The 27941-nt window shown below is 44.0% G+C and overlaps 1 protein-coding gene across 1 annotated transcript; it reads right to left on the bottom strand.

Annotated features, from left to right (window-relative positions):
- Positions 1-486: 486 nt before the first annotated feature.
- On the bottom strand, positions 487-27941 carry LOC119908237 (glycogen [starch] synthase, liver-like; the record flags this gene model as incomplete). Its single annotated transcript, XM_038725951.1, has 7 exons — positions 487-1207; positions 2161-2241; positions 2668-2831; positions 2962-3057; positions 19592-19718; positions 20660-20773; positions 27796-27941. Coding segments are annotated over 7 exons (926 nt in total), but the record flags the coding sequence as incomplete, so codon positions are not given.

Raw genomic sequence — 27941 nt, 5'->3', positions numbered from 1 at the left:
CATGATAACACTCAATGCTTAGTTAGCTTCCTCTTCTCATTCTTCAAAGGACATCTATGTGACAGGTGCTGTTAGAGAGCGTAAGTTAGGTCTTTTAAGGAATAGGGCTGTGTGTACTGAGTGTGTGAGTGAGCGTCTGGCAGAAAGTAAATGTACAGTGTAGGTCACAGTGTGTCAGTTAATAAAAGTGTGTCTGTTGTTTCCAATCTTCTGGAAAAGTGAAGCCCGTTAGCACTAGCAAACATTTCCCCTGGGCTTCAGACTCTGGTCTGGAAGCTGAGCGGGAAAGTTAACAGCATGTTTTTTGGCTCCTATGTAACGTTACGTAATGTAGTTTGCATGTATGAATGTAAAGGAAAACTAGTTATATGTATAAATAACTCTGGCCATATAGGCCAATGTTGTTACAGGAAAATTATATTTGTAAATATTAACGTTATGAAAGAAACCAAGAAGCAAATGAACAATTAAAACAGGCACACATGATTAGAACTTGTTAGTGCATTTTTTTTCATTATTATTAGGGCAGATATTAAGGCAGACAAGACACGCCTAGAATTATTGGATTGTATAACTGCTTAGCAAGTGAAATCTCTTGTTGTGTATAACCTGACTAAGAGGAAGCACATATACTGAAAACAACATGGGGCCTAGCCATCACAATTAAACTGAGCTAAAGAACAGGAGTCCAGGTTTTGTGATGGGCCAGGGCTAGTATATTCTAAACCAGCGCTATCAAGGCCATTTAACACTTTCAGGACATTTTGGTTTTGTCTTAAATCCACAGATTTTAAAGAAATCCTGGTTCCAGATGTTCTGGATTTAAAGCTTTAATTTGACCTGGCATCAGCAGAAAAAGGAGTACAATAGGTGATGACATTGGATATGTGGCAGTTGTGAGGAAGCCTGATCTGTATTTTTGGTCAGATGGTGATTATTCTGTGCACGCCTTGCACTGTATGAGTGGATAAACACATCATGGTAAACATCAGTTTCCTGACTCTCCTGGTTACTTCTTCTTGCCCTCCGGCACAGCACCCATCACAAGGGGAGCCTGGATGTTCAGCCGGTCCCTCTCAGCCTCTTCGTCTTCATCATAGGGCTCATCATCATTATCCTCTACATCACTGTGGTGGGGGGTGGAGTGGAGGGAGGCAGAGGGAGAGGGGGGCACCGAGTAGGGCCGAGGATAACGGAAACCCTCTGTCTGTGGAAACAAAGGAATCTAGTTATTTCAAATTACGTTTCAATCATACTGCAGTTTCATTTCATTCATATAAAAAGCTGGCAGTTACTTTAAACTTGGTGCAAATAGATTTTCCATCGCAATCAGCTGCTTTCTGGATTGTGTTGAAGTCCTAAGATGGTGCGTTCACGTGCTGGTAAGAAGCTGCAAAATCAGAGATCTAATACTTGCACTCCACTCTTATTAACTTTTGCTTTTCTTCTCATTTTCCCCTTTTGCCTCCTTTCCTCTTGATTCATCCCTTCTATTTCCCTCTTTGTTCCCTTCTCTCCCTTTTTTTCCTTTCTTGCATTTCATTTTATCCCTTACCCCCTCTTTCTTGCCTTTGTGCTTTTTTCCATCTGTCCTTCCTTTCATTCTTCTTTCCTACTTAGAAGGAAGGGAAATAAGAGGGGGAGTCTTATTTTATGTAACACTACAGAGATCGGCACCAGCTCCACTCCACAATGATATCTTGTCATTCATCCAAATGTTAGCTGTCAATTAAAGACTGACAAATGTGACTAAAATCCACCAGCATTCACTGTGTGTGTCAGTCAGTCCATGAGAGGGATTCTCATGTACAAGCATGTGCAGTTAGAGGAACACTGCTACTAAAAATGTGTTAATGTGTCAAATTTAAAGCCCTGGTTCTTGGCAATAATAAATTAGATTTGTTGTATGGTTTTTAATGATACAATGACAATTAAGGTTATTGTATTCTATTCTAAATCATTATTATTAATGGTTACTTTTTTAAATTTAAATTAATGCCAAATCAACAACTTTCAATATTCTAATATGAAATAAGATCAATAATTAGATGCTATTTGTAACTCTAAATATCCTTCAGTACAGTCAGTTGTAGATGTTTTGTTTCATTTTCAAGTTCAATCATTCATTCACAAACTCATTTTCATGCACAGTATCCTCACCTTCAGAGGGGCCATGGGGTCCATCTTGAACTTGTCAGGGAGAGCTCTGCTAAGTGCAAGATGGCGGGCGTGTATGTAGAACTGCAAATCACAAGTCAGCAGAGATGTACATCAACAACTAAACAACATTTGACTTGCTAAGTTTTGCCTTTGTTTTGAGATTTGAGGTTTTTAGAAAGTGTCAGGATTATATTACAAACTACAACATGAAAGAAGAGATGTTTTAGAGGCAGGAGGGAATACACTAAAGAAGACTTCCTGTTTCTGTCCAAAAATTTACATCCACTTGACTACAGCTCAGTTTCAAACCTAATGTGCATCTCAATTCTAGTCTAAAATGAGCACTACTTTCAAACTGTATGGAAACTGTTGTAGTGATTATTATTATGATTCCTATCACGTGAATTGTGTGTGCAGACATGAATACTGTTTTCTGCCTGATAGAGATCATTTTGTATTCTCTCTTCTATCAAACAGTTATTTGGTGCTGGTGCAGCAGAAACAGACCCTTCCCAGGTATCTCCAGTCCAACAGGTCAGACAGCCTCTCAGTTCGTGTCCGTTGGATGATGCGCTGGCGCCGAGACTGCTGGCAGAAATTGAACATGAATTGGGTCAGCTGGTTACAGGACTCCTCAGCTGAATGGAACCGCCGATCCACAATGTAAATACCTGATAGGAACAGTGAGAGACAAGAGGGGATAATGTAATTCCTCAAAATGAAATGACTGTTAAAGCTTTGGGATGAGGCAGCAATAATAAAAGACATGATGTCTTTGTGTATGCGTGTGTGTGTCCACACCATAGGCAGCAGGGTCTGAGACATGTTCCTCCATGAAGCAGCCGAAACCTGATAGGTTGGTGGTCACACTGGGTATGCCCATTACAGTACATTCACCTGGTGAAGTACAACACAGTTGTCAAAAAATCAATCAATCAAAAAATATAAAACCAAAGCTATTCGACACTGCCAGGGCATTACCTTTTTTAAAACAAGTTACCATCAGAGTCCAGAGCCACGAATGTTTTGTACGCGATGCGCAGCACAAATCATTGGGAGAGACTCGCTGATTGTGAGTTTCAAGAATCTATTACTGTTTACTAAATAGGACATCAACAGGAGGGAATTCACTTGGCAGAGCATCCGCGTAAGTTATTTTAAACAGGCTACAGCTGTGTAGCGCCGTTGCCATGGTTACTATCCATAGAGCGCCTGCCTTTTACTCGCAGAGCGCTGTCTTATCAACAGAGCAAAGAGCAAGCGACTACGTCCACTTTGCTGTGACATTTGATCGCTTGTCTTGCTTTTGTTTATCTACTTCTCCCACACGCTGCATCCAGCGTAGTCTGCTGAAGCCTCCCTCTGCTGCTTGTTTGGGTGGATGATTTGCAGGCTGATCAACAACCTGTGGTTTGACTGGATGTGTATTCAGAGCCAGTGAGCAACAGACTTTCAAAATAATGATAATAAAAACGGTGTTAACGTGTGAAAAAATAATTGCCGGCGTTAATTAATGCGTTAACGTGATAATAACATGTCAAAGTGACCAGCCCTAATTTTTACATGTGTGATTTTACTAATTACATCAAATAGTGTGCTGATTTATGGAGACAGCAGCTCAACTGTTAGAATACCAAAAGAGACTGATATAAGCTGCCTTACTACAAAGTCTGAGTCAGTCTGCAGTGTCTAGTCTGAATCACCTTGTCGCACTCACCCCCATCCTAAGCTTTGAGAAACTGGTTCTTCAGCACATGAAGAACAACATCCCAGCCAGCCTGGACCCTCACCAGTTTGCTTTCAGAACCAACAGATCCACAGAGGATGTCATCTCCACTGCCCTCCACTCAGCCCTCACACACCTTGAGAAAAACAGCACCTACATCAGAATGCTGTTTGTGGATTTCAGCTCAGCATTCAACACAATCTCCCCATGAAACTGATCAGCAAACTCACCACTCTGGGTTTAAATACAACACTCTGCAACTGGATATTGGACTTCCTCACAAACAGACCCCAACAGACTCCAGTCAGTTTTGGATCAAAACCGGAGCACCCCTGGGCGGTGTGCTCCACCCCCTCCTGTTTACGCTGTACACCCACGACTGCATCCCCCGACATGGAGAGAACTCTGTTGTGAAGTTTGCGGATGACACCACCATCATCAGCCAGATTTCAAACAACGATGAGACACTGGGAGGAAATTGACAATCTTGTAGAGTGGTGCTCAGAGAACAAACTACTGCTCAACGTCAGCAAAACTAAGGAGCTGATCATTGACTTTAGAGAGAAGGAGATAAAGACACACACTCCTGCCTACACCAGTGGTGCTGAGTTGGAGCAGCTGAATAGTTTCAGGTTCCTGGGAATCAGCATCACAGAGAACCTGACATGGTCGTCTCACATCTCGACACTGGTGAAGAAACCTCAGAAACGACTGTATTTCTTGAGGAAGCTTAAGAAGGCCAAATTCCCACACCAAGTTCTTGTCAGCTTTTACAGAGGAGCAATAGAAAGCATCCTGACTGGAAACATCACAAACTGGCCTTGGATGTGCACGGCCCAGGACCGGAGGGCTCTGCAGCGGGTGATTAAAACAGAAGAAAGCCCAAAGGATACTAAAGGACAGTACCCACCCACAGTATATTACAGGTGGACATAATACCATATGAACTAACTATAAGAACTTATAACATGTAATTGTTTGCTTTAAGTAAAGTGACACACATTTGGCGCAGGAAAACAACTTTTATTTATGTCTTTACTCTATGAACAATCTGTATGCATTTTGAACATTTTGCAGTTTAGCACAAAAACACAACATACTTACATCAAGGAAACTCAATCTCAGGGTGGTGAAAGATCGCTCAAGAGAAGACCTTGTAGCAGACCTCCAGAGGGGAGCAAGCCTTGTCTCTCTCTGGTGGGAGTGTTTTGTAGGAGGGAGTGTGTTGTGCCGTCTCACATGAGAGCTGGAACTCTCTTCTGGTATCAGCCAACTCCTCCTCCTTGTTTTCCTGCTGTAGCGGGGATTTGGTTACTCTGTCCCTATCCTCTAGCTGTCTTCGCATTTCTTGCATGCGTTTTTGGTCAGCTTCTCTAAGTTTGCTATAAACTTTGACTCGTAATTTTAGCTCTTTAATTTCCCCCACTGCTTGTCTAAGGAGGGTTTCTGATTGGTCAAGGGATTCAGTTGTGTCTTTAAGTTTGCTTTTAGTCCACTCTAACTCCTGTTCTTGCTGAAAGAGTGAGTGTTCAAGCTGGTTGGTCTTTTCCTGCAGCTCAATTTTCACCTCATCGACTCCACCCTCCTGTGGGAGGTGGCAAGGAGCCTGTAGGTCAGTGATGCGTTCTTCCGCTTCACTTAGACTGCCTGGTGCTTTCCAGCTGCTGTTCAAGCTGGTGCATGTGCTTAGACTGGGCAGACATTACAATAGCTAGTTTTCCTAGCATCTGGGACAAGGCTTTGTCCTTTGAGGAAGTGGCTAGAGCAGTTGTTACCAGCTCTGCAAAAATTGTTTCAAGGTTCACCGCACCGGTGCCTTGTATTTGGCTTGAGTAGCCAGGTATCAAGGTCTCGGTCATGTGGGCCAAGATGGAGTCAAAGTGTTCCAGTGGGTCGCCCCCACTGGCTGCCACTAAGCGTAGGTCTGCCATGTTCAAAGGCAGGTACTCAAGTGGTTTGGTTAAGGACTTTGGTGCGAGTCCAAATCAGACAACAAACAAGTGTGTCAACTCAGAGGATATACCTAAAAATACAAAAATAAATGGGTGTTGCTTCTATCGCTTCCTGGAGCTGTTGATGTTCCTTTAAGTTAATTTGGAAGGCTGGAATCTGAAGAAAAGAAGGATCAAAATCAAATCTATGGACTCAGTTATACAATTTGCGTTAACAAAATTAAAAGTGGACTACAGTTGTTAGCTGGTACAGCAGACCTGAGCCAGTCAGTTTCAGCTAGTGTTTACTAGTTGAGAAAAAGGAATGTCAGGATGGAGAAAGCTGACTTTCAAGTCAGACTTAAATGACCAAACTGAAAATTCAAATTTAGGATGAAAAGCAAATATAGGAAAAATTAAATTAAATCTCACTTGGGATTACTATAGATCAAATCAAAGTTCATGTTACAACTAGCTTGACAATCAAAGCTCAAAGTCCTTAATGATCAAAGTCAAAGTTGAAAAAAAAATTGTTTGAGAAAAATTAAATTTTAGAATCAAAGTTCAAAATTGGAAAAATTACAATTTGAGACTAAAACAATTAAATTTCTAAAATCAAAGGCAATGAGAATAAACTCAAAGTTCAAAGTTACATTAACAAAAACCCCAGGCTGATTAAAGTGGATAAAATAAAATTAAAATTCAAAGCTGATTAAACTGAAAGTCTTAATTACCCTTTGGTAATCATCAAGTTATCAAAATTCCAATTGCTGTAAAAGTCAGAGTCCAAATTACATTTATAATGAATAAGGATTAAAGAAAGCCTAGTTGGAAAGCTATCAATTCAACTTATCAAGCTTAATGTGGGTTTCGGAATTCCAATCAGTCCAAACAACAAAAGGTTAACAAAATTCAAATCAAGATGTTATTCTGTATTTATCTTATTCCTGCAAGGATCAAAAATAGCACTACAGAAAAGGCTTCAAAATGACAAAGTCAAAATCAGGGATATTGCAGCAGTAATGAGAATAAAGCTTTTTATTCAAATACAGCTGGATCAAAATTAATCTTTGAATAAAAGATTGCATCAAAATTAATAGAACTACTCAATGTAATCCAAGGTTAGGGTACGAAATTGGCTCAGTACCTTGTTACAAGCAAACACCCAATAGATCTTTAAAGGTTAGCAGTTATTCAAGGAAAAAGGAGAGCCTGTGCTCTATCCTACACTTAAGGAGTGACACTCCTTATTAATATTATTATACATTATTAATTTTATCCGAGAGTCACCACAATGCTTTATGTGTCTCAAGTTAACAAGATCTATCACCAAAGTCTGGTTTAATTCACTCGATTCAAACGCCCATCTCTGTCACTGATGACGCTGAAGTCGATTTAATGCAGAGCATGCAATTTATTCCGCCAGCCAGTAGGGGAGCTGTGGCTCCGCCTCGGGCGCGGCTTATTTCTCAATGTAGAAGAAGAAGCGGCTTCCTCTCTGGTCCTCGGACCCAACAGCTGTTAGCTTCAGGCTAACGCAGTTAGCAAACCGTTGTTGCAGCAACGGCAGTAAATCAGAACACTCAAGGACACCAGTCCCGCTCAAAAAGGGGGAAGGGCTCGCTCCTTTGTTTTAACGATTCAGCTTGCTTTCAAGCTTCGATTTAGCGTTAACTTAGCTCGGTAGGTACAACGCTACAGGCTAAACTCGGCGTCTTCACGCCTGTGACTCCACTGCCAGGCAGCTGTATTTGTTGAAGTAGGTCATTTCAACAGAATACCGGAGTTTTGCATATAACATAACAATCCACGGCTCAGCGCGTCAGACTGTTATTTATAGCCGCAAACAAATCACATTGGCACAGCGCAACTGTAATCTATCTGCCTCTTATTAGGCCTTAAAATTATCAATATCTGTTAAGTTTCTCTCAACCAAAAGGGAATTTCATCCGCTCGTCAGCGGAGATTGTATGTAGCTTTAGCTCAGATTTCTCATATGGTAACGTTACAGGAATGCATTCAGTTTAACATTAGCTTGGTCGGGCCCTCATACCTTAGCTCACTACAGCTCTGTACTGAACAACCATGGCGCGGTGGCCAAACAAGTTGCACAAAGCATTTCATTTCACAACAAAGAACATGGTCAAAACTCACACACACTTTCATCACTAACGTTAAGTTAAGAGGGAAGACAGGAGAGTTTCTAGGGAGCAATTTACTGGGCAAGAATTATTTCAGTGGCAAAATTTTGGAGGGAAAAATTTTCTGGGACTCTTTTAATTTCTCTGCATCAGGGCTGTGTGTATAGTCTATTATAGTATGTCACAAGGCCTCACACGGCAGGCTCCATTATGTAGCAGACCTAAAAATTTTAGTTATGCATTTTAATAAATTTATGAGAATTGATACCCAATTATGAATTAATATTCATAAAATCAAAATTTCCTCGTTAAGGGCACCACCGAAGTTGTTATAATCCTAGAGTCTCCGGAACTCTAGGTAGTTTTGAATAATTATACAATTATTACTAGTGATCAGTTAGTTAATAATCGCTCAATTATCTGACTTAAATCAGTCAGTCAGTCTCATATCTAAAGGGTCAATTCTCTTGGCAGGAACTAGAAATAGGCAACACAAACAGCTCTTGATTATATTACAATGAATTTATTCTCTAACTAAGGTGATAAAAAGATGGTTGGATACAGGGAACATAAACATTTGCTGAACAATGAGCCTGGAGGTTCGATTGTGGGAAGCATTTGACTCATACGGCATAGAAGAGCTAATGAAAGTAAACTAATGCTATAGTTTAGGAGTTGAAATGGACATCTGATCACAGAACGTGTGTTAAGTCTTACTGCTTGTCATCAGCCTGTTTTTGGCCTGTTGCACGTGTCCCACGCTAGCTGCCCGATCCTGGCTTTTTGCTAGGGATTCTCCGGGGTTCTCCGTGTCTGATTGAAAACGCCTCCTCCGTCTGGCAATTCGGCTGTTTTCAGGTTTCCTTCGTTGTAGCTGGCGAGACCACGTGGCTTGGTCTGACCTCGGTGAAGTTGGCTCGACGAAAAAGGCTTAAAATGGAACTTGGTAGTTCCTGAATTAGTCCAGTGTAACTTAACGGACTGATAACTTTAACAAACAAAAGAAATAAAGAAAATAAAACAAACTGAAGGCAGATCGATGTCGCGGCACTTCAGGTGTGTAGCTTCAGGCGAACAAAAGGCCTGTTTGTTTCGCTGGCCGAGTCTGGGCGTTGCCTGGTGAGCAGAACAGAGTGGAAGAGAGCCAACAGCGAAGAGCAAAGGCGAGGTCGCGTGTCGCTCATTTGTTGCCTGGGGCGTGGTTCCCCAGGGGGTGTCTCAGGTTTCCCGAGGGACTACCTTTCTAAACTTTATGTTTAAAGAAAAGAAATCTATTTGCACGTATTATAATCAAATATTTTCCACAAACGAACCTCAATGGTTGAACGGTTGTACTGTTCTAGGCATTTGGTAACAGCTAACAATTGTCACATTATTGGTCAGGATATTTATAAATTTAACGGCATTTCCGACGAGGCATGTAATACTTATTTCGTCCACTTGGGGGAGCTCAGGTTACACGAGGAAAGCTTAGATTAAATCAAAGATCGTCTCTCCTTAGGAACCGGGGAATTTGTTGATTCATCATTAAATTCAAGCTGGCGATTAAGAGTATAGTAAAACATTTCTTTGTCATCATTTCTAAAGGACTTTTGTAGGAAAGTATTATGAACAAGCATTGATTACATCAGATGAAGGAGTGTCTTGCTGAAAATAAAACACTGCACAAGTAACTTCTTTTCAGCACTAATATCAACAGATAGCAACAACAGTTAACATAACTACTCAAATAGAGGCAAACGTATTCAGGTAACTAAAGATTTAATTAACTCAATTAAATGCTTTGAGTCTTTGGAGACTACAGTCTTTTTACATTGAAAGTTCAGTGTCTGGACCATGTCACACTTGGGTGAGACAGGGGTTTTCCTTTGATGTGGTAATAAAACAAAGAATAAGGTCAGTTGCCACGGAAACGTGCGTGGGGGGGCCAGTTTTGATAGGCTGTTTAGGGAAATGCCAATGGCTGGTTTGTGTCCCTTTGTCAGTTTAACAGTCAGGCCCCACGTTATCAGCTTTGGAATCAAAAAGGTGCCAGTTTTATGGTCGGGATAGCAACTTTGACCTCTCCCCATCTTCTCTGGGGAGGAGAAAGGAATTTAGGGTAGCTCCAAATTTATTCAATATAAAATGCACAAATCCACACCGTTGTTCACTACAACCTGTTGCCAACCATATAACTTCATGTAAGAAGAGGCTTAGATGTTGTCACAGATGAATGGCGAGCATATGGACCGCGGCAGAGTTGATGGTTATAAAGTGCTATGGAACGTGGTTGGAGATTCTTGCCGCACATTGATATAAACTGGTATTGCTATTAGTTATAAAACATTAAATCATACGTTATGAACTTTGCTATAGCGCCTAATGCATGTCTGTAAGTGATTATAACAATTGTTATAATGTCTTATGGACGCATTATATCGTGTTACAAATATATGCATAAGTCATTATAGCGATGACCTTCATAGAAAGTGTTACCGAATAGTTTATTTCTGTTTACTATTTTTATAATTGCTTCTATAATAATGTATATTGTCTGCTACATAGCAGAAGGGAGTTACAAACTCAATTTCACTCTGATACAGCTGCAAGCGGCAATGATCGGGATCCAGGCAAGTCGTGACTAATGCAGCATTTCACATTTTCAGAGGAGAAGATCAGATGCAGATGACTTAAGAGTGACTTATTAAAGTGATGAAAGAATTTAGTCTTTGAGATAATAACGCAAACTTGATTTTTACAGCATCACCTTGAGATCAGAGAGTGTCATTATATGTACCTGACTACTGGGTGATGTTCAAACCATCTGCAATATTTTGTGTTTCAAAGTTTTAAAGTTTAAGTTGCACAAACTCTTTTTAGCTGAGAAAAATAAGAAGAAAGTGTCACGGGATCCAAATAAAGTAGAAAACTATGACGCTTACTGACTGAGCTACTGGTGAGAGGCTGTTTCCACACCTTCTCACTTGATATCGGCCATCCAGAGAATGTCTGTGTTGATTTTGATGGCGTTTGAAGAAAGACTTGTGGAGATATAGATGTTAATTGAATTAGCACATTCTGAAAAATATAGAATGACTGACTTCTGAATTGACCATAGGTTGCAGTGAGGCAGAAATTAGTCACACATCAGTGGATCTGCTGAAAGAAATTCAGCTTTCTAGGTAGTGTGGGTGATTGTTTTAGATTTTTTTGAAGTTTGAAACAAGAAATGTATAGAAATTTTCATTTGTTGTAATAAGACACTACCACTTTGAGCTATCATTCCCAAATTTTATGCATCAACTGAGTAGAGACCCTAGATCATACAAACTGAATTTTGTACGAATCCATGCAGTGAATTACGAGGTATAAACTTTTTGCAAGTGTAGTGCTCCCTAGTGGAAGCATATCACAGGACTGCTCAGTGAAGCTCGGACGGAGCATCTGAACAGACACGTCAAGTTTGGTTACAATAGCTTAAGACAATTTTGAGTTACAGGCATTTATGTAAAATTGTACATAAAGACACAAAAGTAAAAATTTATGGAAAAAAAACACTTTCACGTATATCCAATAAACACAACATCCCTGTGTTTTTTAAACCCAAGAACACACTAAGACAGATGCTGGTCCACCCCAAAGACCGCACACCAAAACACAAGAAAAGCAATCTAGTGTATGCGGTCCAGTGCAGTGAGGAATGCACAGATCTGTATATTGGGGAGACTAAACAACCACTACACAAACGCATGGCTCAACACAGAAGGGCCAACTCCTCAGGTCAAGACTCTGCAGTCTACTTACATCTGAAGGACAGAGGACACTCGTTTTGAGGACCACCAGGTAAACATTTTAGACAGAGAAGATGGATGGTTTGAAAGAGGTGTCGAGGAAGCCATCTACACCTGGGTTGAGAAGCCATCGCTGAACAGAGGAGGGGGTCTACGCCACCACTTATCCCCCACTTACAATGCTGTCCTTTCATCACTTCCCAGGAAACTCAACAAACGTAACATATTGGCCTCAGGTGTAGTCTTAACAACCATAATGACTGTCGTTACGCCAGCCAGAAACCCTAACAAACGTCTCGGGTTACGTATGTAACCCTGGTTCCCCGAGAAGGGGAACGAGACACTGCGTCGGTTACGACACTATGGGAACGCCTCTAGGCGTAGCAGGTCTGAACGTGAATGAAATCACTCCAATCCTATTGGTTTGTTGCTAGAACGGTAAGGTGTGACGGAATAACCGGAGGAGTATAAAGCACACCTGTACACACTCATCATTAGCTTAAACTATGAAGCAGGCGCTTCAGGCGGGGAGAGAGGTGCGGCGGGTCGATGCAGTGTCTCGTTCCCCTTCTCGGGAACCAGGGTTACATATGTAACCCGAGACGTTCCCCTTCGAGGGAACTCGAACTGCGTCGGTTACGTCACTATGGGAACGAGATACCCACTAAACCGTGACGAAAACCCCGCCTGCCCCAGTGTGCAATAAAGTGGCACGACTAAGAGGAGAGTGCACGAGTGCCAGGTGCCGAAGGAAGGTCAAGACTGTGAACCGAATGAATGTGTGCGGAGTGGCCCAGCCAGCCGCTACACAAACATCCTGCAAAGAGGCCCCGGAAAGGAGGGCTCGAGAGGCTGCCATACCTCTGGTAGAATGAGCCCTCACAGCCACAGGTGAAGGCAAACCGCGCACCTGATAGGCCAGGGAAATAGTCTGAACAATCCAGTTGCTAATAGTATGTTTGGATGCAGGGAGCCCAGCCCTGGGGGACCCAAAACACACTAGCTCTGAGGACCTCAGAGTGTAAATACTCACTGCTCTGACAGGGCAGAGCAGATGAAGTCTCCCGTCCTCCGCCGTCACATGAGGTGGAGGATGAAATGCCTGCAGCACTGTGGACCCTGCCGCACAAGAAGGCACTTTAGGGATGTATGCTGGACGAGGGTGCAGGATAGCCCTAATATTCCCCGGGGCAAACTCCAGGCTTTGCGGGGAAACCGAAAGCGCTTGGAGATCCCCCACCCTCCTCAGAGAGGTGATCGCAAGGAGAAAGGCCATCTTGAGGGTCAAGTGCCCCAAGAACCACTGCCAGATCCCAAGTGGGAACCTTGGACCGAGTCGCAGGTCTCATCCTCCGGGCACCACGGAGGAAACGTACAACCAAGGGAAGTTTCCCCAAGGACCCCTCCCTCAGAGGGGCGTGGAAAGATGAAATAGCTGCCACGTACACCTTGAGGGTGGAAGGGGAAAGACCAGCAGAGAACCGGTCCTGGAGGAACTTAAGTACCTGAACCACCGGGCAGGTAACAGGATCCACTGAGCGCTCCCTACAACAAGTGGAGAAAACACTCCACTTCAGGCCGTACATCCTCCGTGTGGGCGGGGCCCTGGAGCTGAGGAGGGTCTCGACTGCTCCGGCTGTTAGACCCGCCTCTAGGTACTGTGCCCCCTCAGGGGCCAGACGCACAGTCGCCATACGGCGGGGCAAGGGTGAAGGACCCGGCCCTGCGCCTGGGACAGCAGGTCTCTCCTCAGAGGGACCTGCCACGGCGGGCCGTCCAGGAGCGACATGATATCCGAGAACCACACCCGGGTTGGCCAAAACAGGGCTACGAGCAGTAGGCCGACATTGTCCTGGCGGACCCGCTCCAGAACCCGGGAGCAGAGCGACTGGGGGAAAAGCGTACAGACGTAGCCTCGGCCACGAATGTACCATGACGTCCAGACGGGCTGGAGGAACGAGAGAAAACCATAGCGGGCAGTGCGTAGTCTCTTGAGACGCAAACAGATCCACGTCTATGGGGCCGAACTCTCCGCACAAGAGCTCCACCACTTCGGGGTGAAGTCTCCATTCCCCGGGCCACAGCCCCTGCCTCGACAGCAGGTCTGCTCCCTGATTCTGCGTCCCCGGGAGATACATCACCCTGAGCGGTAGTAACCTCTGCTGGGACCACAGGAGGATCTGACGCGCCAGTCTGTACAGAGGGCGTGAGTGCAGACCGCCCTGGTGATTCAGATAGGCCACCACCGCTGTGTTGTCGGAACGAACCAGGACGTGGTGGCCTTGGAGATCGGGCAGGAAACTCCTTAGAGCCTGGAACACCGCCAACATCTCAAGACAGTTGATATGCCACTCTGACTGTGGACCTGCCAGGATCCCCTTGCAAAGCGGCCGCCCATGACCGCGCCCCAGCCTGTGAGGGAGGCGTCTGTCGAAATGACCAGCCAGCGACAAGACCCTCCCAGCACGGGCCCCTGGGACAGGAACCAAGTTTCCTTCCAAACTGATAGGGAACGAAGACACTTGCGCGTAACCCGAATCAGATGGAAAGGATTTCCCTTCGGGGAAAAACCCTTGGTCCTTAGCCACCACTGCAGGGGTCTAATGTGCAGCAGTCCAGATGGTATTACGCTGGACGCAGCCGCCAGAAGACCCAACACTCGTTGAAAGTGTTTTATAGTGATGGCGTGGCCTAACTTCACCCCTTTCACGGCAGCCAATATGGTGTCGACACGTGCCGGAGACAATTGTGCCCACATCGTTGTCGGGTGGGCGCCAGCACACTCTTCTTTGCATTGAGCCTCAGCCCTAAACGCAGCAGATGAGCCAGAACGACATCTCGATGCCAAAGCCACTACTCGAGAGACTGGGCTAGGATGAGCCAGTCGTCGATGTAGTTGAAAATCCGGATGCCCTGGAGCCTCAGCGGGGCCAGTGCTGCATCTATACACTTGGTGAATGTGCAAGGGGAAAGTGCCAGGCCGAATGGAAGAACCCGATACTGGTAAGCCACACCCCCGAAGGCGAACATCAGGAACTTCCTGTGAGAAGGACGGATGGAGACGTGGAAATAGGCGTCCTTTAGATCTATGTGCGTCACGATGGCGGGGATGGTGAGCATCTTGAACCTGAATCTCCTCAGAGACTGGTTTAGAACCCGCAGATCCAAAATAGGGCGCCCTCCGTCCTTCTTAGGGACTATGAAGTACCGGCTGTAGAACCCGGCGTCTCTGTCTGGGGGGGAGACACGTTCCACGGCCCCTTTCCTCAGCAGAGTAAGAACTTCCTGTCCCAACACCTGACCTTGCTCCGCCACCCCGTTGAATTTTGGAGGGCGGGTTTTGAACTGTAGTCGATACCCATCTATGGCAGTGCGCAGGACCCATGGAGAAATGTTCGTCAGGCGGGGGGTGCCCCCGAGAAGCGACACTCTGCTTCCTCTCCCCTCGGTAGGAGCTCGTAGAGGGAAGGGACCTACGCCTGGCAGCCTCAGCTGCCTTGGGTCCAGACCGGCAAGGAAGGTACTGGAACCGATCCACCACCGAGTCCACCGCGTCACAGAAGAGACCCGCCGTGCTCACCGGTGTATCGAGGAGGAAGCTCTTATCCTTCTCAGATATGTCCGCGAGGTTGAGCCATAGGTGACGCTCTGTGGCCACCAGAACCGACATGGACCGGCCAATGGAGCGGGCTGTTTCTTTGGTGGCCCGGAGAGACAGGTCCGTGGTTCTGCGAAGCTCCGCCAGATCTTCCTCAGAGGGACCCCACCTCTGAACCATCTCCTGTAGCAGGTCGGCTTGGTAAGCTTGAAGCACCGCCATGGTGTGCAAGCTCGCACCTGCCTGGCCCGCTGCCATGTACCCCACGAGCGTAGATGTGGTGCGACATGGCTTGGTGTGTAACGCCGGCTTCTCCAGGCTATCCACCACAAGCTATCTCTCCCCTCGACTTGCGTCCTGCAAGTCGAGGGGAGAGATAGCTTGCAAGCGCATCCTCCACCCGAGGCATCCTCCCATAACCACGGTCCCTAACCCCCATCACATTACTGTAGTTCAGTGATCGGGGTGTGGAAAGCCATGTAGAGAAGGGTCTGCCCCATGATTTACTCAGTTCATCATGTAAATCAGGAAAGAATGGCAGAGACCGGCGTGGAGGTGGCGCGTGGTGCTTAAGAAACCTTTCATCAAGCTTACCAATAGCCTGTGGTGTCTGCTCCTCCTGTGGCCAGTTGATGTTGAGCTTAGCCACGGCTCTATTCACCACCTCCAGAAGCTCGTCATAGTCGGGCGCTGCCCGATGACGCCGCCCCGACACCCGGAAGTCATCGTCCACTATGCTGAGCACGTCCACCTCCTCGGAGTCGGATTGCTGCAGCGTCTCCGGATCCAAACCACGAGAGGGAGAAGCCGAGAAACGAGCTCCCGAACGAGGAAAGGAAGCGTCGGAGCCAGCGGATGAAGGTCGGGAAAAAGCCTCAGCCGTCCCGAAATCCTCCGACAGATCACGCTGTGAACCCCATGAGTGAAGCCGCCGGGCCGCCACAGCGGCCGCAGGGCCCGCGGGACCTCAGTACCCGCATGGAAAGGGCTTCGCAATGGCCGCAGGAAGCCCCCTCAAGAGCTGCCCGGGCGTGCTCCATCCCCAAACATGAGACACACATCTCATGAGAATCTCCATCCGTGATGTACCAAGGGCAAGGAAAAACACACCTTTTGTACTTCTGGTTGCCGGACATGCTGTTAGACTTCTTCTTCAGGTAAGACACACTGCTTGTAGGACTGGAGCTTTCTTCAAACAACATACAGAGCACCTGCTGAATAGAAAAAAGCTAATGATGAGTGTGTACAGGTGTGCTTTATACTCCTCCGGTTATTTCGTCACACCTTACCATTCTAGCAACAAACCAATAGGATTGGAGAAATCGTTGATTTCATTCACATTCAGACCTGCTACGCCTAGAGGCGTTCCCATAGTGTCGTAACCAACGCAGTTCTGAGGTTAAATAGTCAGTCAGAACTGAAGAAGTCCCTTGGATGAAGGACGAAACGTCTTCCAGTATCTTCAACCAAGTCCAGTCGCCCTTGACTTTAACCTTCGTTGGATAACTATGACCTGGATGACTGAGAATCTTCACAGACACGTTCAAAAAATTATTTTGATAACTTTTGATCAGCGACTATGATCCCTCCAAAGGTTCAGGTTGATTGGCAAAACCCTCTGGGACGAGTTCGCAAAAATAGGTTTTAGAGAACAGTGATAAAAAGTTGCATAATTTGACATTTTTAGAGCAGGAGCCCATTGAAGCAGAGATGCAAATGAATCCATATTCCTGTATTTTATTTATGTGTTAACAATATTTAAAAGGTAAACGGCAGAGAGCCGAGGGGGGAGCGGCTGCAGAGTTCTGCCTGCTCGCCGAGTAGAGACATGCACCTCCAAGTGTACTGTTCAAAAATGATATACTCTTTGTGGGGTTCATCAGTGGGGATTATTGATTCGAAATACATATTGAAGGACGTTTAGAGTCATTAAGTCATTATGTTATTACACTTGGTTGAAGTAGCATTCCTTGAGATTCAGCAAACAATCTGAGATGATAACTGTGTTTGATCAGTGACGTTTCTGATAAGGAGCTTAAGAGGTGGATGCATTATTCGGCAGAACAAATGTTGTAGGCTACCTACCTTTGTCAGCATATAATGAGCGTTATTCCTGCACACAGGTAGCTGGGCTTTAACTAGGGCAATGCTCCTGAGTTTAATAAAGTTAGTTAAGGTGAGAAATTAGGTGTGTGAGATCCTCTGAGTTTGTTTGTTGGATTAAAATTTGCCAAAAAAGGTAGTACAGTTCAATAACAAATATAAAATTAAAGCTGCAAGCAGCGTTGGGCGGGCCCTCGCACTTGTAGCGCATCCAGGTGTGAGCCGGCCGATTTGCATACTCTCGAACTCTGCCGGTGCGGCTGTGAATTTGCTACGCGGTTCCGACGCCGCATGAAGGTGTTATATGTCACTTCCTGTGTCCCCTATGTGGAGCTACATAGCACTTGCCGCTATGAATATAAATCGGTATTGGTGTGTAGATGTCTGCGGGGTGGGAGAGTTATCAAGCACGTAAAGTTTGTTTCAGATGTGAGCATGTACACTGAACAATAATGTACCCAAACAATAAAATAAATTCCTTTATATTTCCCTGCCTTGTTGTTTATGTGTACATACAGAGGAAGAATGTGAGAACAGCACACATTTCATCGCTACTGTGTTAGAGCATGGGAGAACAGTGGATACTTTTAATACAGCCCACACCCTTGACAGCAGCAACATTACTCAAATTAGCAGTGTGGGGAATTAATTAACGTGATAGCAGCCATGGCTAACCTTTTACAAGTTATATAATGTTAGCTTCCATCATATAACTAAGGACTCTACTGCTAGCTTTATTACGTTTATTACAGACATACTCAGGTGACATCCAAATAAACGACTTGTAACTACCGTTATGTAAAAGGCTTAATTGATTTGCTTCAAATTGTTCGTTTGAGATGTAAGTTAACATTATGTAATTAATAACTGATTCATAGTTAACTGTTAATGTTGGTCTCAACAAAATCTAACGTTAGTCTTGCAAATAACGTTACCACATTATATATTAAAAAGCATTTAAAACCTTGTGGAGTACTATGTCAATAACAGATATGTTAGTTATTTTAATATTTTCCGGTGTCTTACCTTGATGAGCTGTAATGACCATAAACTGGTAACAACATGGCCACAGGTTCCTACCTCCACCGTACAGCACCAGCGGGGGTTTAGAAACTATCTCTGCTAATGCAGAGTTGCATGTAGCATTAGCTCCTTAGCTTGAGCTAACTCGGTCACGTGTTGGAGAGGCGGGCAGTGAGAGGTGGGCGAGAAGGGTGGACCAGCTCTGTATGCTGTATCTACTGTGTGCCGCCTGCCGGTGTCCTCCTGCTGCAGCAGAGTGCAGGCAGACTTAGTCCCGGTTGGGTGCCGTGAGCCAGTCCAATCAGTAATAGACTGTTTAAAGGGGTATTTTCTTGTCATATAGTTGACTGTTGTGTTAATTACCAAACCTGTTTCCCATTGTTATTTCACAGATTCCCCCTATAACTTTCGTTGTAATTATTAATTCCCCAGATGTTTGCCCCAGATTGTTTTGGTTTATCCCCTAACCATCTCCAGTGGAGATCGCTCTGTGTTGTGCTGCCTGATAATAAACTTTGTTAAAACTTGGAACTGTGTCACCTGCTTGACTTTCCACTAGCTGTTAGTCCCACATCCCCTGGATGCAACTTGGACCTAACAAGTGGGTAGAATTTGCAACCCACCTGCCAATTTTAGTGAGTTTTCGTGCAGCAGTTATTGCTGCCCAAACAATTTTAGTGGAGAAAAAGAATAAAGAAAGAAGAATAATGAGAACTAAAACAATAGGGCTCCAGCAGCTTCACTGCTTGGATCCCTCATAACCTGTATTATGACAAAACTAAATCTACCTACCTACCTGACATAGTCAGCCTTCTTGCTACAGGTTCAGTGGCCATACAAAAGGTCTATTTTTGCTTACATACGTAGCTGCCTTATTGTAAAGTGAACACTGGGTATGCAGAATGTAGAAGTCTACTTCAGTTTACTTAGGCTGTTATATTGCAGGGGGTGTAAGGAGAATGTATAAGCCTATGGCAGATTACATAGGATATTTAAAATAATGCGCTGAATGTTGAAGAACACTGCCTCATGTGGCTGTGTAACAACTGCAGTGCCTCTATATTTCAAGAACATGAAGCATTGTATGTGTAGATGCATGTTTGCTTGCATATTATGATGCAATAGTAAAAGATTACCAGGTGTGTATCCCCATGGTTCATAGTAGGACGGGAATACTCCAAGGTTACAGCCTCGAACAAAGTCCTCATAGTCCATCGGCAGCAGAGGACTGGTTGAGGACAGAAACTCAGGGTGAAAGATAATCTGGGAGGAGGACAGACAGGGAAATATTTTCAGAGAGATATAGAGTAGAAAAATGAGCTTGTGGAAGTCAAAATATTCATTACCACAGGGCATTGTTTGCCATGTATTAAATTGTGCAGATTAGACTTGTCGTTTGCTGTAGTATGTGAAAATTTTATGTCATGTTTCCCAGAGGATGAATATATATACACACACACATTCATACACACACTATATATATATATATTTATTTATTTTTAATCGTTTTTAAATAGTCGGCTACTTAAACAGACCCGGAGGAACCGCAACGTGCATGCAGTTGTCGGCAGCAGGGAATGCACGCTAAAGTCTGCACAAGACTGGTGATGGCAGGCGAGAGAGAAAGAAAAGGGTCAACAATAAGCCTCAGTTTAGCTGGAGATTATATATATTTTTTATAATAATAATAGATATAAAATATATAAAGTTGGTGTGTCAGTGGGTTGGTCAGTCCAAACTTTGGTCCAGATTTTTATATTTCAACATCTATTGGATGGATTGCCATGAAATGTTTAACCCTTAATGGTTCCCGCAGGATGAATCAAACTGACTTTTGTGAATCTCTGATTTTTTCCCCAGCAGTTTCACCTATCCTGTGAAATATCTTCACATCTACAAGATGCACTGGCATTGGTACAGACATTCATGGTTTCGAGATGAATTACTGAATGCATCACCATAAGGTTGACAATTTGATTTTTTAGCGAATTTAGCTCAAAGTAGCTCAAGTAGGCCTAAATGCAGCCTGCATGGCTGATGATTATTAGCCTTGTAAAAGCCCTTATGGTTCTGATAAAAATGTTGTCAAACATTTTACTTCATCATCGCCAGGCAACTCATGATTAAGACATTCCCACAAACTAACTCCAGATAATATAATGATGATTAACACATAAAGAAAGCATGTAGGATATGTTGTCTACCTTGACGCGGTCGTTCCTGGAATTGAAGAGGCCGATGCGTCTGACATTGGACAGGATGGGATCCGTTGAGTCATCCAGCATGTTGTGAGTGGTCACTGGAGGGAGGCTGTGTCTCTGCATAGAATTTATATTTAAAAGAGCAGACCAAACTGACCTCAGTTTGGTGTCTGGTTTGATGGAATTTTCAGTCATCACATTTCCAAATCGAACTGACAACATACACTCACTGGTCACTTTGCTAGAACCGGGTTGGACCCTCCTTTGCCTTCAATACTGCCTTAGTTCTTCGTGGAATAATTTCAACAAGGTATTGGAAACATTCTCAGAGACTTTGGTCTATATTGACATGATAGCGTCACGCAGCTTTGCTGCAGATTTATCGGCTGCACATCCATGATGCAAATCTCCTGTTCCACCACATCCCAAAGGTGCTCTATTGGACTCAGATCTGCTGACTGTGGAGGCCACTGAAGTACAGTGAACTCATTGTCATGTTCAAGAAACCAGTTTGAGATGATTTGAGCTTTGTGACATGGTGCATTATCATGCTGGAAGTAGCCATCAGAGGATGGTACACTGTGGTCATAAAGTAATTTGACATGGTCAGCAACAAGACTCAGGTAGGCTGTCACATTTTAACAATGCTTAATTGGTACTAAGGGGCCCAAAGTCTGCCAAGAAAATATCCCCCACACCATTACACCACCACCACCAGCCTAAACCATTGATACAAGACATGATGGACCCATCCTTTCATGTTGTTTCCGCCAAATTCTGACCCTACCATCTGAATGTCGTAGCTGAAATAAAGACTCATCAGACGAGGCAACGTTTTCCAATCTTCTCTTGTTCAATTTTGGTGAGCCTTTGCGAACTGTAGCCTAAGTTTCCTGTTCTTAGCTAACAGAAGTGGCACCCGGTGTGGTTTTCTGCTTCTGTAGACCATCTTATCAAGGTTTGACGTGTTGCACCCTGGTTGTAACGAGTAGTTATTTGAGTTATTGTTGCCTTTCTGTCATCTCGACCCAGTCTGCCTATTCTCCCCTGACATCAACAAGGCATTTTCGTCCACACAACTGCTGCTGACTGGATATTCTGTCTTTTTCCGACCATTCTCTGTAAATCCTAGAGATGGTTGTGTGTAAAAATCCCAGTGTATCAACAGCTTCTGAAATACTCAGACCAGCCCATCTGGCACCAACAAACATGCCACGTTCAAAGTCACATAAATTCCCATTTCTTTCCCATTCTGATTCTTGGTTTTAATTCAATTCAATTCAATTTTATTTATATAGCGCCAAATCACAACAACAGTTATCTCACAGCGCTTTTCATAAAAGAGCAGGTCTAGACCGTACTCTATGATGCTATTTACAGAAGCCCAACAGTTCCCACCAAGAGCAAGCACTAGGCGACAGAGGCAAGGAAAAACTTCCTTTCAAGAGGCAGAAACCTCGAGCAGAACCATGGCTCAGGGTGGGCGGCCATCTGCCTCGACCGGTTGGGGGTGAGGGAGAGGGGGGGGGGGGCGCAAGAGAGAGAGAGAGAGGGCAGGAGAGGAACAGAGAGAAAAAGAGAGGGATGGAAGGAGAGAGAGGGGAGGGAGGCAGCCTACACAATATCCACACAGAGGTACAGACAGTAAAGGTGATGCTGCTATAGACTAAATGAAAAATGGTACAGATATTTATAGTAGTGTTAATGATAACAATCGGAATGTTAATGATTATAATAACAATAATAACAATAGGACTAGTAACAATAGTCGTTGCAGCAGAGGGTGTCGAGCAGGAACACGGGGGCAGCAGGTGACCCGCAGCCACAGATCCAGACTCCACAGCTCCAGAGCCAGAAACACCTGCAGGAAGTGATAGGAGGAGAGAGGAGAGGGACGAGAAAGCACAAGACTACCAGAAAGGGGAGAAGTTGTGTTAGTAACATGCAATAATGGGATGAGGTTGCATACAGAGGGAGAGAAAGTAGAGGAGAGAGGAGCTCAGTGCATCATAGGAAATCCCCTGGCAGTCTAGGCCTATAGCAGCATAACTAAGGGATGGTTCAGGACTCACCTGAGCCAGCCCTAACTATAAGCTTTATCAAAGAGGAAAGTCTTAAGCTTACTCTTAAATGTGTGCCTCCTGAACCCAAACTGGAACCTGGTTCCACAGGAGAGGAGCTTGATAGCTGAACGCTCTGGCTCCTAGTCTACTTTTGGAGACTCTAGGAACCACAAGTAACCGTGCATTCTGGGAGCGCAGTGCTCTGGTGGGGTAGTAAGGTACTATGAGCTCTTTAAGATAAGATGGTGTCTGACCATTAAGAGCTTTGTAGGTAAGAAGAATGAAGGTTTTAACTTCAGCAAGTTGTCTTAACCACGTCTACATGCCTAAATATATTGAGTTGCTGCCTTGTGACTGGCTGAGTAGCTGTTTGTTTAACATGCAATTGGACAGGTGTACCTAATAAAGTGGCCAGTGAATGTCTATGACAGTCAAGATTAGATTTCATTATAATGTCTGTTTAAAGGGGTGACAGCCTGATTACATTTTTTAATGATAGTGGTTACAGTTTCGACCACTTTTAATTTATCTTTATTTTGACATTGCCTTGTAGCAAGTTTATTTCCCCTCAGGGATAATAATGTTAATCAATCAAAATAATTTTTGTCATCATGATTAGGTCTACTGCAAATATGTTCAATTTAATCTGAATTCTCTAAAACGTGGATCTATGGAGTATCAGCTGAATTTTAATAACTGTACAGTACTGTGAAAAGGTTTTAGACAGGTGCTGTAAAGTAAGAATGCTTTCAAAAATAAACATGTTAATAGATTATATTTATCAATTAACAAAATGGAAAGTGAGTGAACATAAGATAAATCTAAATGAAATCAATATTTGGTTCACTAACAAAGATCATGCGAAAGTGAGGTATAAAAAGGTATTTCATGATGAATTGGTGTTGGGCTGAGATTAAGTTCAGTCTCCAGATGAACTTCATGATGTCGAGTGTTTGGGAGCAACCTTTGTTTATGATGTCAAGGCAGTGTGGTTGTCGATGTATACCAGAATGAATGAAGAGTGAACCATCTGCCTCTGAAGTAGTCGGTGTATGAGTTTATGTTGGGTTATGTGGTTGTTGTCAGAGAAAGAGATGCCGTTCCAAGAAGAAAGGTTTGGAATGTAGGAGGTAGTTTGGAATGTACAAAGAAATATGAGGTTGGGAGGGAGGCTTGAAAGGAAGTGAAATGAATATCATAGGGTTGCATCTTGCACCTGAATGTGGGGCCGAGGATGAGTTATATGAACGGTTCTGAGAAGTGCTGAAAAGAAGACCATCTAGAATCTAGGTGTTTGGGCGACACTTTGCAAGTGCAAATATATCGGATTGGGCCAACCAGGCACGGTGGCCGGTGAGATGGTTGAGGTTGGTATCATGTGAGAAGGTAGCATGGTACTTGAAAAGACCGTGGGGGAAAGAGAGATGGCTCTTTGCCAGAGTAAGTACTGGTGGTGATACTGATATGCCTGGGTTGGTGAATGGACTTGTCATGAAGCTGTTGTCGACTTCTTTAGCTAGGAACTTGGCCACTGGCACGGCGAGGACGGACTGGAGGTTATGATGGAACTGGGATTACCTTGATGAGGTAGGGGAGGGGAAGGGGAACAGGGAAAGAATAGGAAGAAATGGCATGACATGGAACGCTGCGGCTTGTGGCTGTGGTGGAATGGACAGCAGCGCTGGTGGTGGTTGCTGTGAGAGAAAGAGAAAGAGCTACTTTAGTGGGAGTAGCCAAAGGAGCTATGTTGGCTACAGCTGAAGGAAGGGAAGAAATGATGCTGGGTGGAGGGATGTATGTGCAGGGGTAGGGTGTGCAGCCTGCTGTGACATGGATGAGAGAAAGAGGGGAAACAAACAGGAAAAAATGAGACACAAGGGGAGCAGGTACGGGGGGTGATAAGACATCCTCTGTGAGGGCTGAAGCTGTTATTGTTGCTGCGGTGGGTGGCGTGACATCATTGGCGGGCTTGGTGTGCGTAGCGCTGGGATGGGAATGCGGAAGTGAGCGGCCAACTGGAGCACTGCTGGAGGTGGCTGTGTAAAGCTTGAAAAACCTATTTTTGTCGGCGGTCCGGTGTAATGGGAATATTTTCTTGAGTGTACACTGGAGGTGGGAAACTGTCGAGTTGGAGATGGTTGTGGCGTGGAAAGGAGCCATAATTGGGTTGGACAGTCTGCGGCCATGGGTCGAGCATCATGGATTTCTTCTATGAAGGCCAGTTCTGACCAAATTTCTCCGGACAGTAGATGGGTGTACCAGGGTCCCACTGTTTTCTGCAGCTCTGGGCTGGTGGCACTGCTGAACATCTTTCAGTTGTGGAGGGAAGCATAATGTGTCTCTGCAGTAAGTTTCTTCCGACCACTGCTTCTCCTCAATGTTGTCTATTTCTTTGTGCTTCTTCAAAAATAGCTTGGACAGCAAATTTGGAAACCCCTTGAAATATCTGCCTGGGACCTTGCTGATGCAGTATAACTACATCGTTGTGTCTTGTTACTGTGCTCAGTCTTGCCACGGTGTATGACTTTACTGTCTTTAGCAGCCTCGCCTTGTTAGCTGAGTTTAGCTGTTTTTTACCCAGTTGTATTCCTCCTACACAGCTGTTTCAGTTATTGATTCTGATTCAACCTACATAATGAATTGGTAATCATTAGCACCTGTTTGCTTTAGTTGTTTAATCATACACCTGATGATGTGCCTACAAAATCCCTGATTCTGTGTACCTAGAATGTTTGATGCTGTTTTTAAGGTAAAGGGTGGTCACACCAAATGTTGATTTGATTTGGATTTTTCACTCACTTTGTATTTGGTTAATTGATATATGTATAATCTATTAAAGGTAAAGTGAGTAAGATTTAGTGGCATCTAGCGGTGAGGTTGCGAATTGCAACCAACATTCTAGTGTATCTAGTCTATCACTCCCCCCTTTCAAAGAGCGTAGGGTAGGTACGATGGCTGACAACGGACAAAAGGTGTCATCTTCTGATACAGCAGAGACTAGCCAGTCAAGAAATGAGTATTCTTTAGGTAGATATATTAAGAAATTATATTTACTTAATTATTCAGTAAAACCATTTGTTATTGCGACTTGGCCACAGATTTCTTTTAGTAATGCGTAAACTGTATTACAGCAAAAGCAATACATTACTTCCAACCCTGCTGTTTCTTCAACACAGTCCATTATAAATCACATAATAGATGAAGTTTATACAAACACTGACAAGGTAAACACGTTTCTCTGTGATTATGGACCCTCGCCAAAACTGCCCGCCAGCAATAATATCGGGCCTGCGGCAAGATTATAGTGCTTTGATAACGGCAAAAAAATTTTAATAAATAAATAAATACTTTGATAGCGTTGCTGAAATAGATCTCATTCATGACAGCAACAGTTACCTGCATAATCACTTCATCTTTAGTGGTTTTGCCTGCAAAATAAACGTGTTTTATTTTGAGTTCAATTGAGAGCTTTTACTTTGACAAATTATGAACGACAGTAAAAAGAGTCTGTAGCCTGGTTGACACACCTCTGAAATTCCTGTCAGAAAACATGATTTCCCTAAATGTTCTCTGCCTCGAGATAATGGGGAAATGAAAAGGCATCTGTAGTTTGATGGATGTAGTGTGTTCAAACACTAGAACACACACACTGATTATCAGTTTGTTAAAGACGGGGGAAAAAAAGTCCCCCGGGATGGAATCAAACACACAACCTTCCAGATGAAAGGCATGCACTTTGTCAACTGAGCTAACCAAACACCATAACTTCTGGTTTAAATATTATTTCTTATTTTCTGATCCACCATGTGAAATTTTTTTTGCTGTATACTATTACTTCTTCTTCTTCGAACATACATATTCAACGTAGTGATGAGCATCTACACTGACATAGTGATGAAACGCAATCTGTAGCATTGTTTTATCTGTTTTGGGCCACTGTAGAAACATGGCAGCACAACACTGAGATGTCCATGGAAAGGGGGACCTGTGGTTATGTAGATAAATGGCTCATTCTAAGGTAATAAAAACATGACAGTTCATTATGTAAGGTCTTTATACACAACTGAAAACATAGTTATGGATCTCATATTGCATTTCTTTCACTAGATCCTCAGAAAGATTACACACTGAACCTTTCGTGTCTCTTTTTGAAGAATGAAAGCATTCTTACATTACAGGATTTTCCCCAAAACCTTTGCACAGTATTGTACGCCTAAAGCAGTGGAGTGAGGAGAAATTTTATAATGAGTGTTTGAGTTAGTGGTCCGTGACCAGTAACCTTTCAGAGTGTGATTCTGAGAAGTATTGACCAGTGTAGGCATGATCTAAAACTTGGGCTAATGATATCTGATTACTGTCTCACACCCCATACGTCTCACAACACAAAACAAAACCTAACATATCTATAACCGCTTAACTTTTTGCAGGGTTGCGAGTGGCTGGAGCCGATACCAGCTGCCAGTGGGCAAGATGCAGGGTATACCTTGGACAAGTCATCAGTTCATCACAGTGCTGACACATAGACCATTCAAACCTAAGGCCAATTTAGAGTCACCAATTACCCTGCATGTTTTTGGACTCTGGAAGGAAGCCGGAGCACCCAGAGGAAACCCAACTAGACACGGGAAGAACATGCAAACTCCACACAGAAAGGCCCCAGCCAGCCAGTAGGGGACCCAGGACCTTGTTGCTGTGAGTGCTAACCACTGCGCCAACCTAAAACAAAACCAATGTGCTTTATTTTACAGGTCCCATAATTTCCTGTTATTTCCTTGAAAGCATATGGGTAGGAGACATTATACACATTTCAAAATCTGTGTTTTGGCCACCCCACTTTTCTCCGGTGATTTCGGAGTTGGCTCATAGCAGAGGCGGTATACTATGAGTGGCTAGTCAATCATTCACACACCACATCAGACATAAATAAACAGTTGAAACACAGACAAAAATCAACAACGCAAAGGTGGTGCTGAAAAGTTGAGGAAAAAAAAAAAAAAGAGTTCACTTGAGGCTGATGTAGCAAAGTACCTCAATTTTACAGACTTTTCTTTTGTACTGCTGTTACTTATAGCCTACCTGTAGACAGTAGTGAGGACGCCTACAACAGGAGTGGGTAGTAACTTTGTTATGAGTCTGCAGTTCTCCTCCCCGACCCCTTGTGTTTATTTTCTCTTCCCTCCCTGTGTCTCCTGTTAGTCTGTCTGTCTCTCTGTATTGTCTGG

The sequence above is a fragment of the Micropterus salmoides genome, unplaced genomic scaffold, assembly GCF_014851395.1.
Source record: "Micropterus salmoides isolate LMB-PRFRI ecotype aquatic unplaced genomic scaffold, ASM1485139v1 Ms_hic_scaffold_170, whole genome shotgun sequence".
NCBI classification, from domain to species: Eukaryota; Metazoa; Chordata; class Actinopteri; order Centrarchiformes; family Centrarchidae; genus Micropterus; species Micropterus salmoides.
The sequence above is the reverse complement of the archived record's forward strand: the minus strand, read 5'-3'. Positions and strand labels throughout refer to the sequence as shown.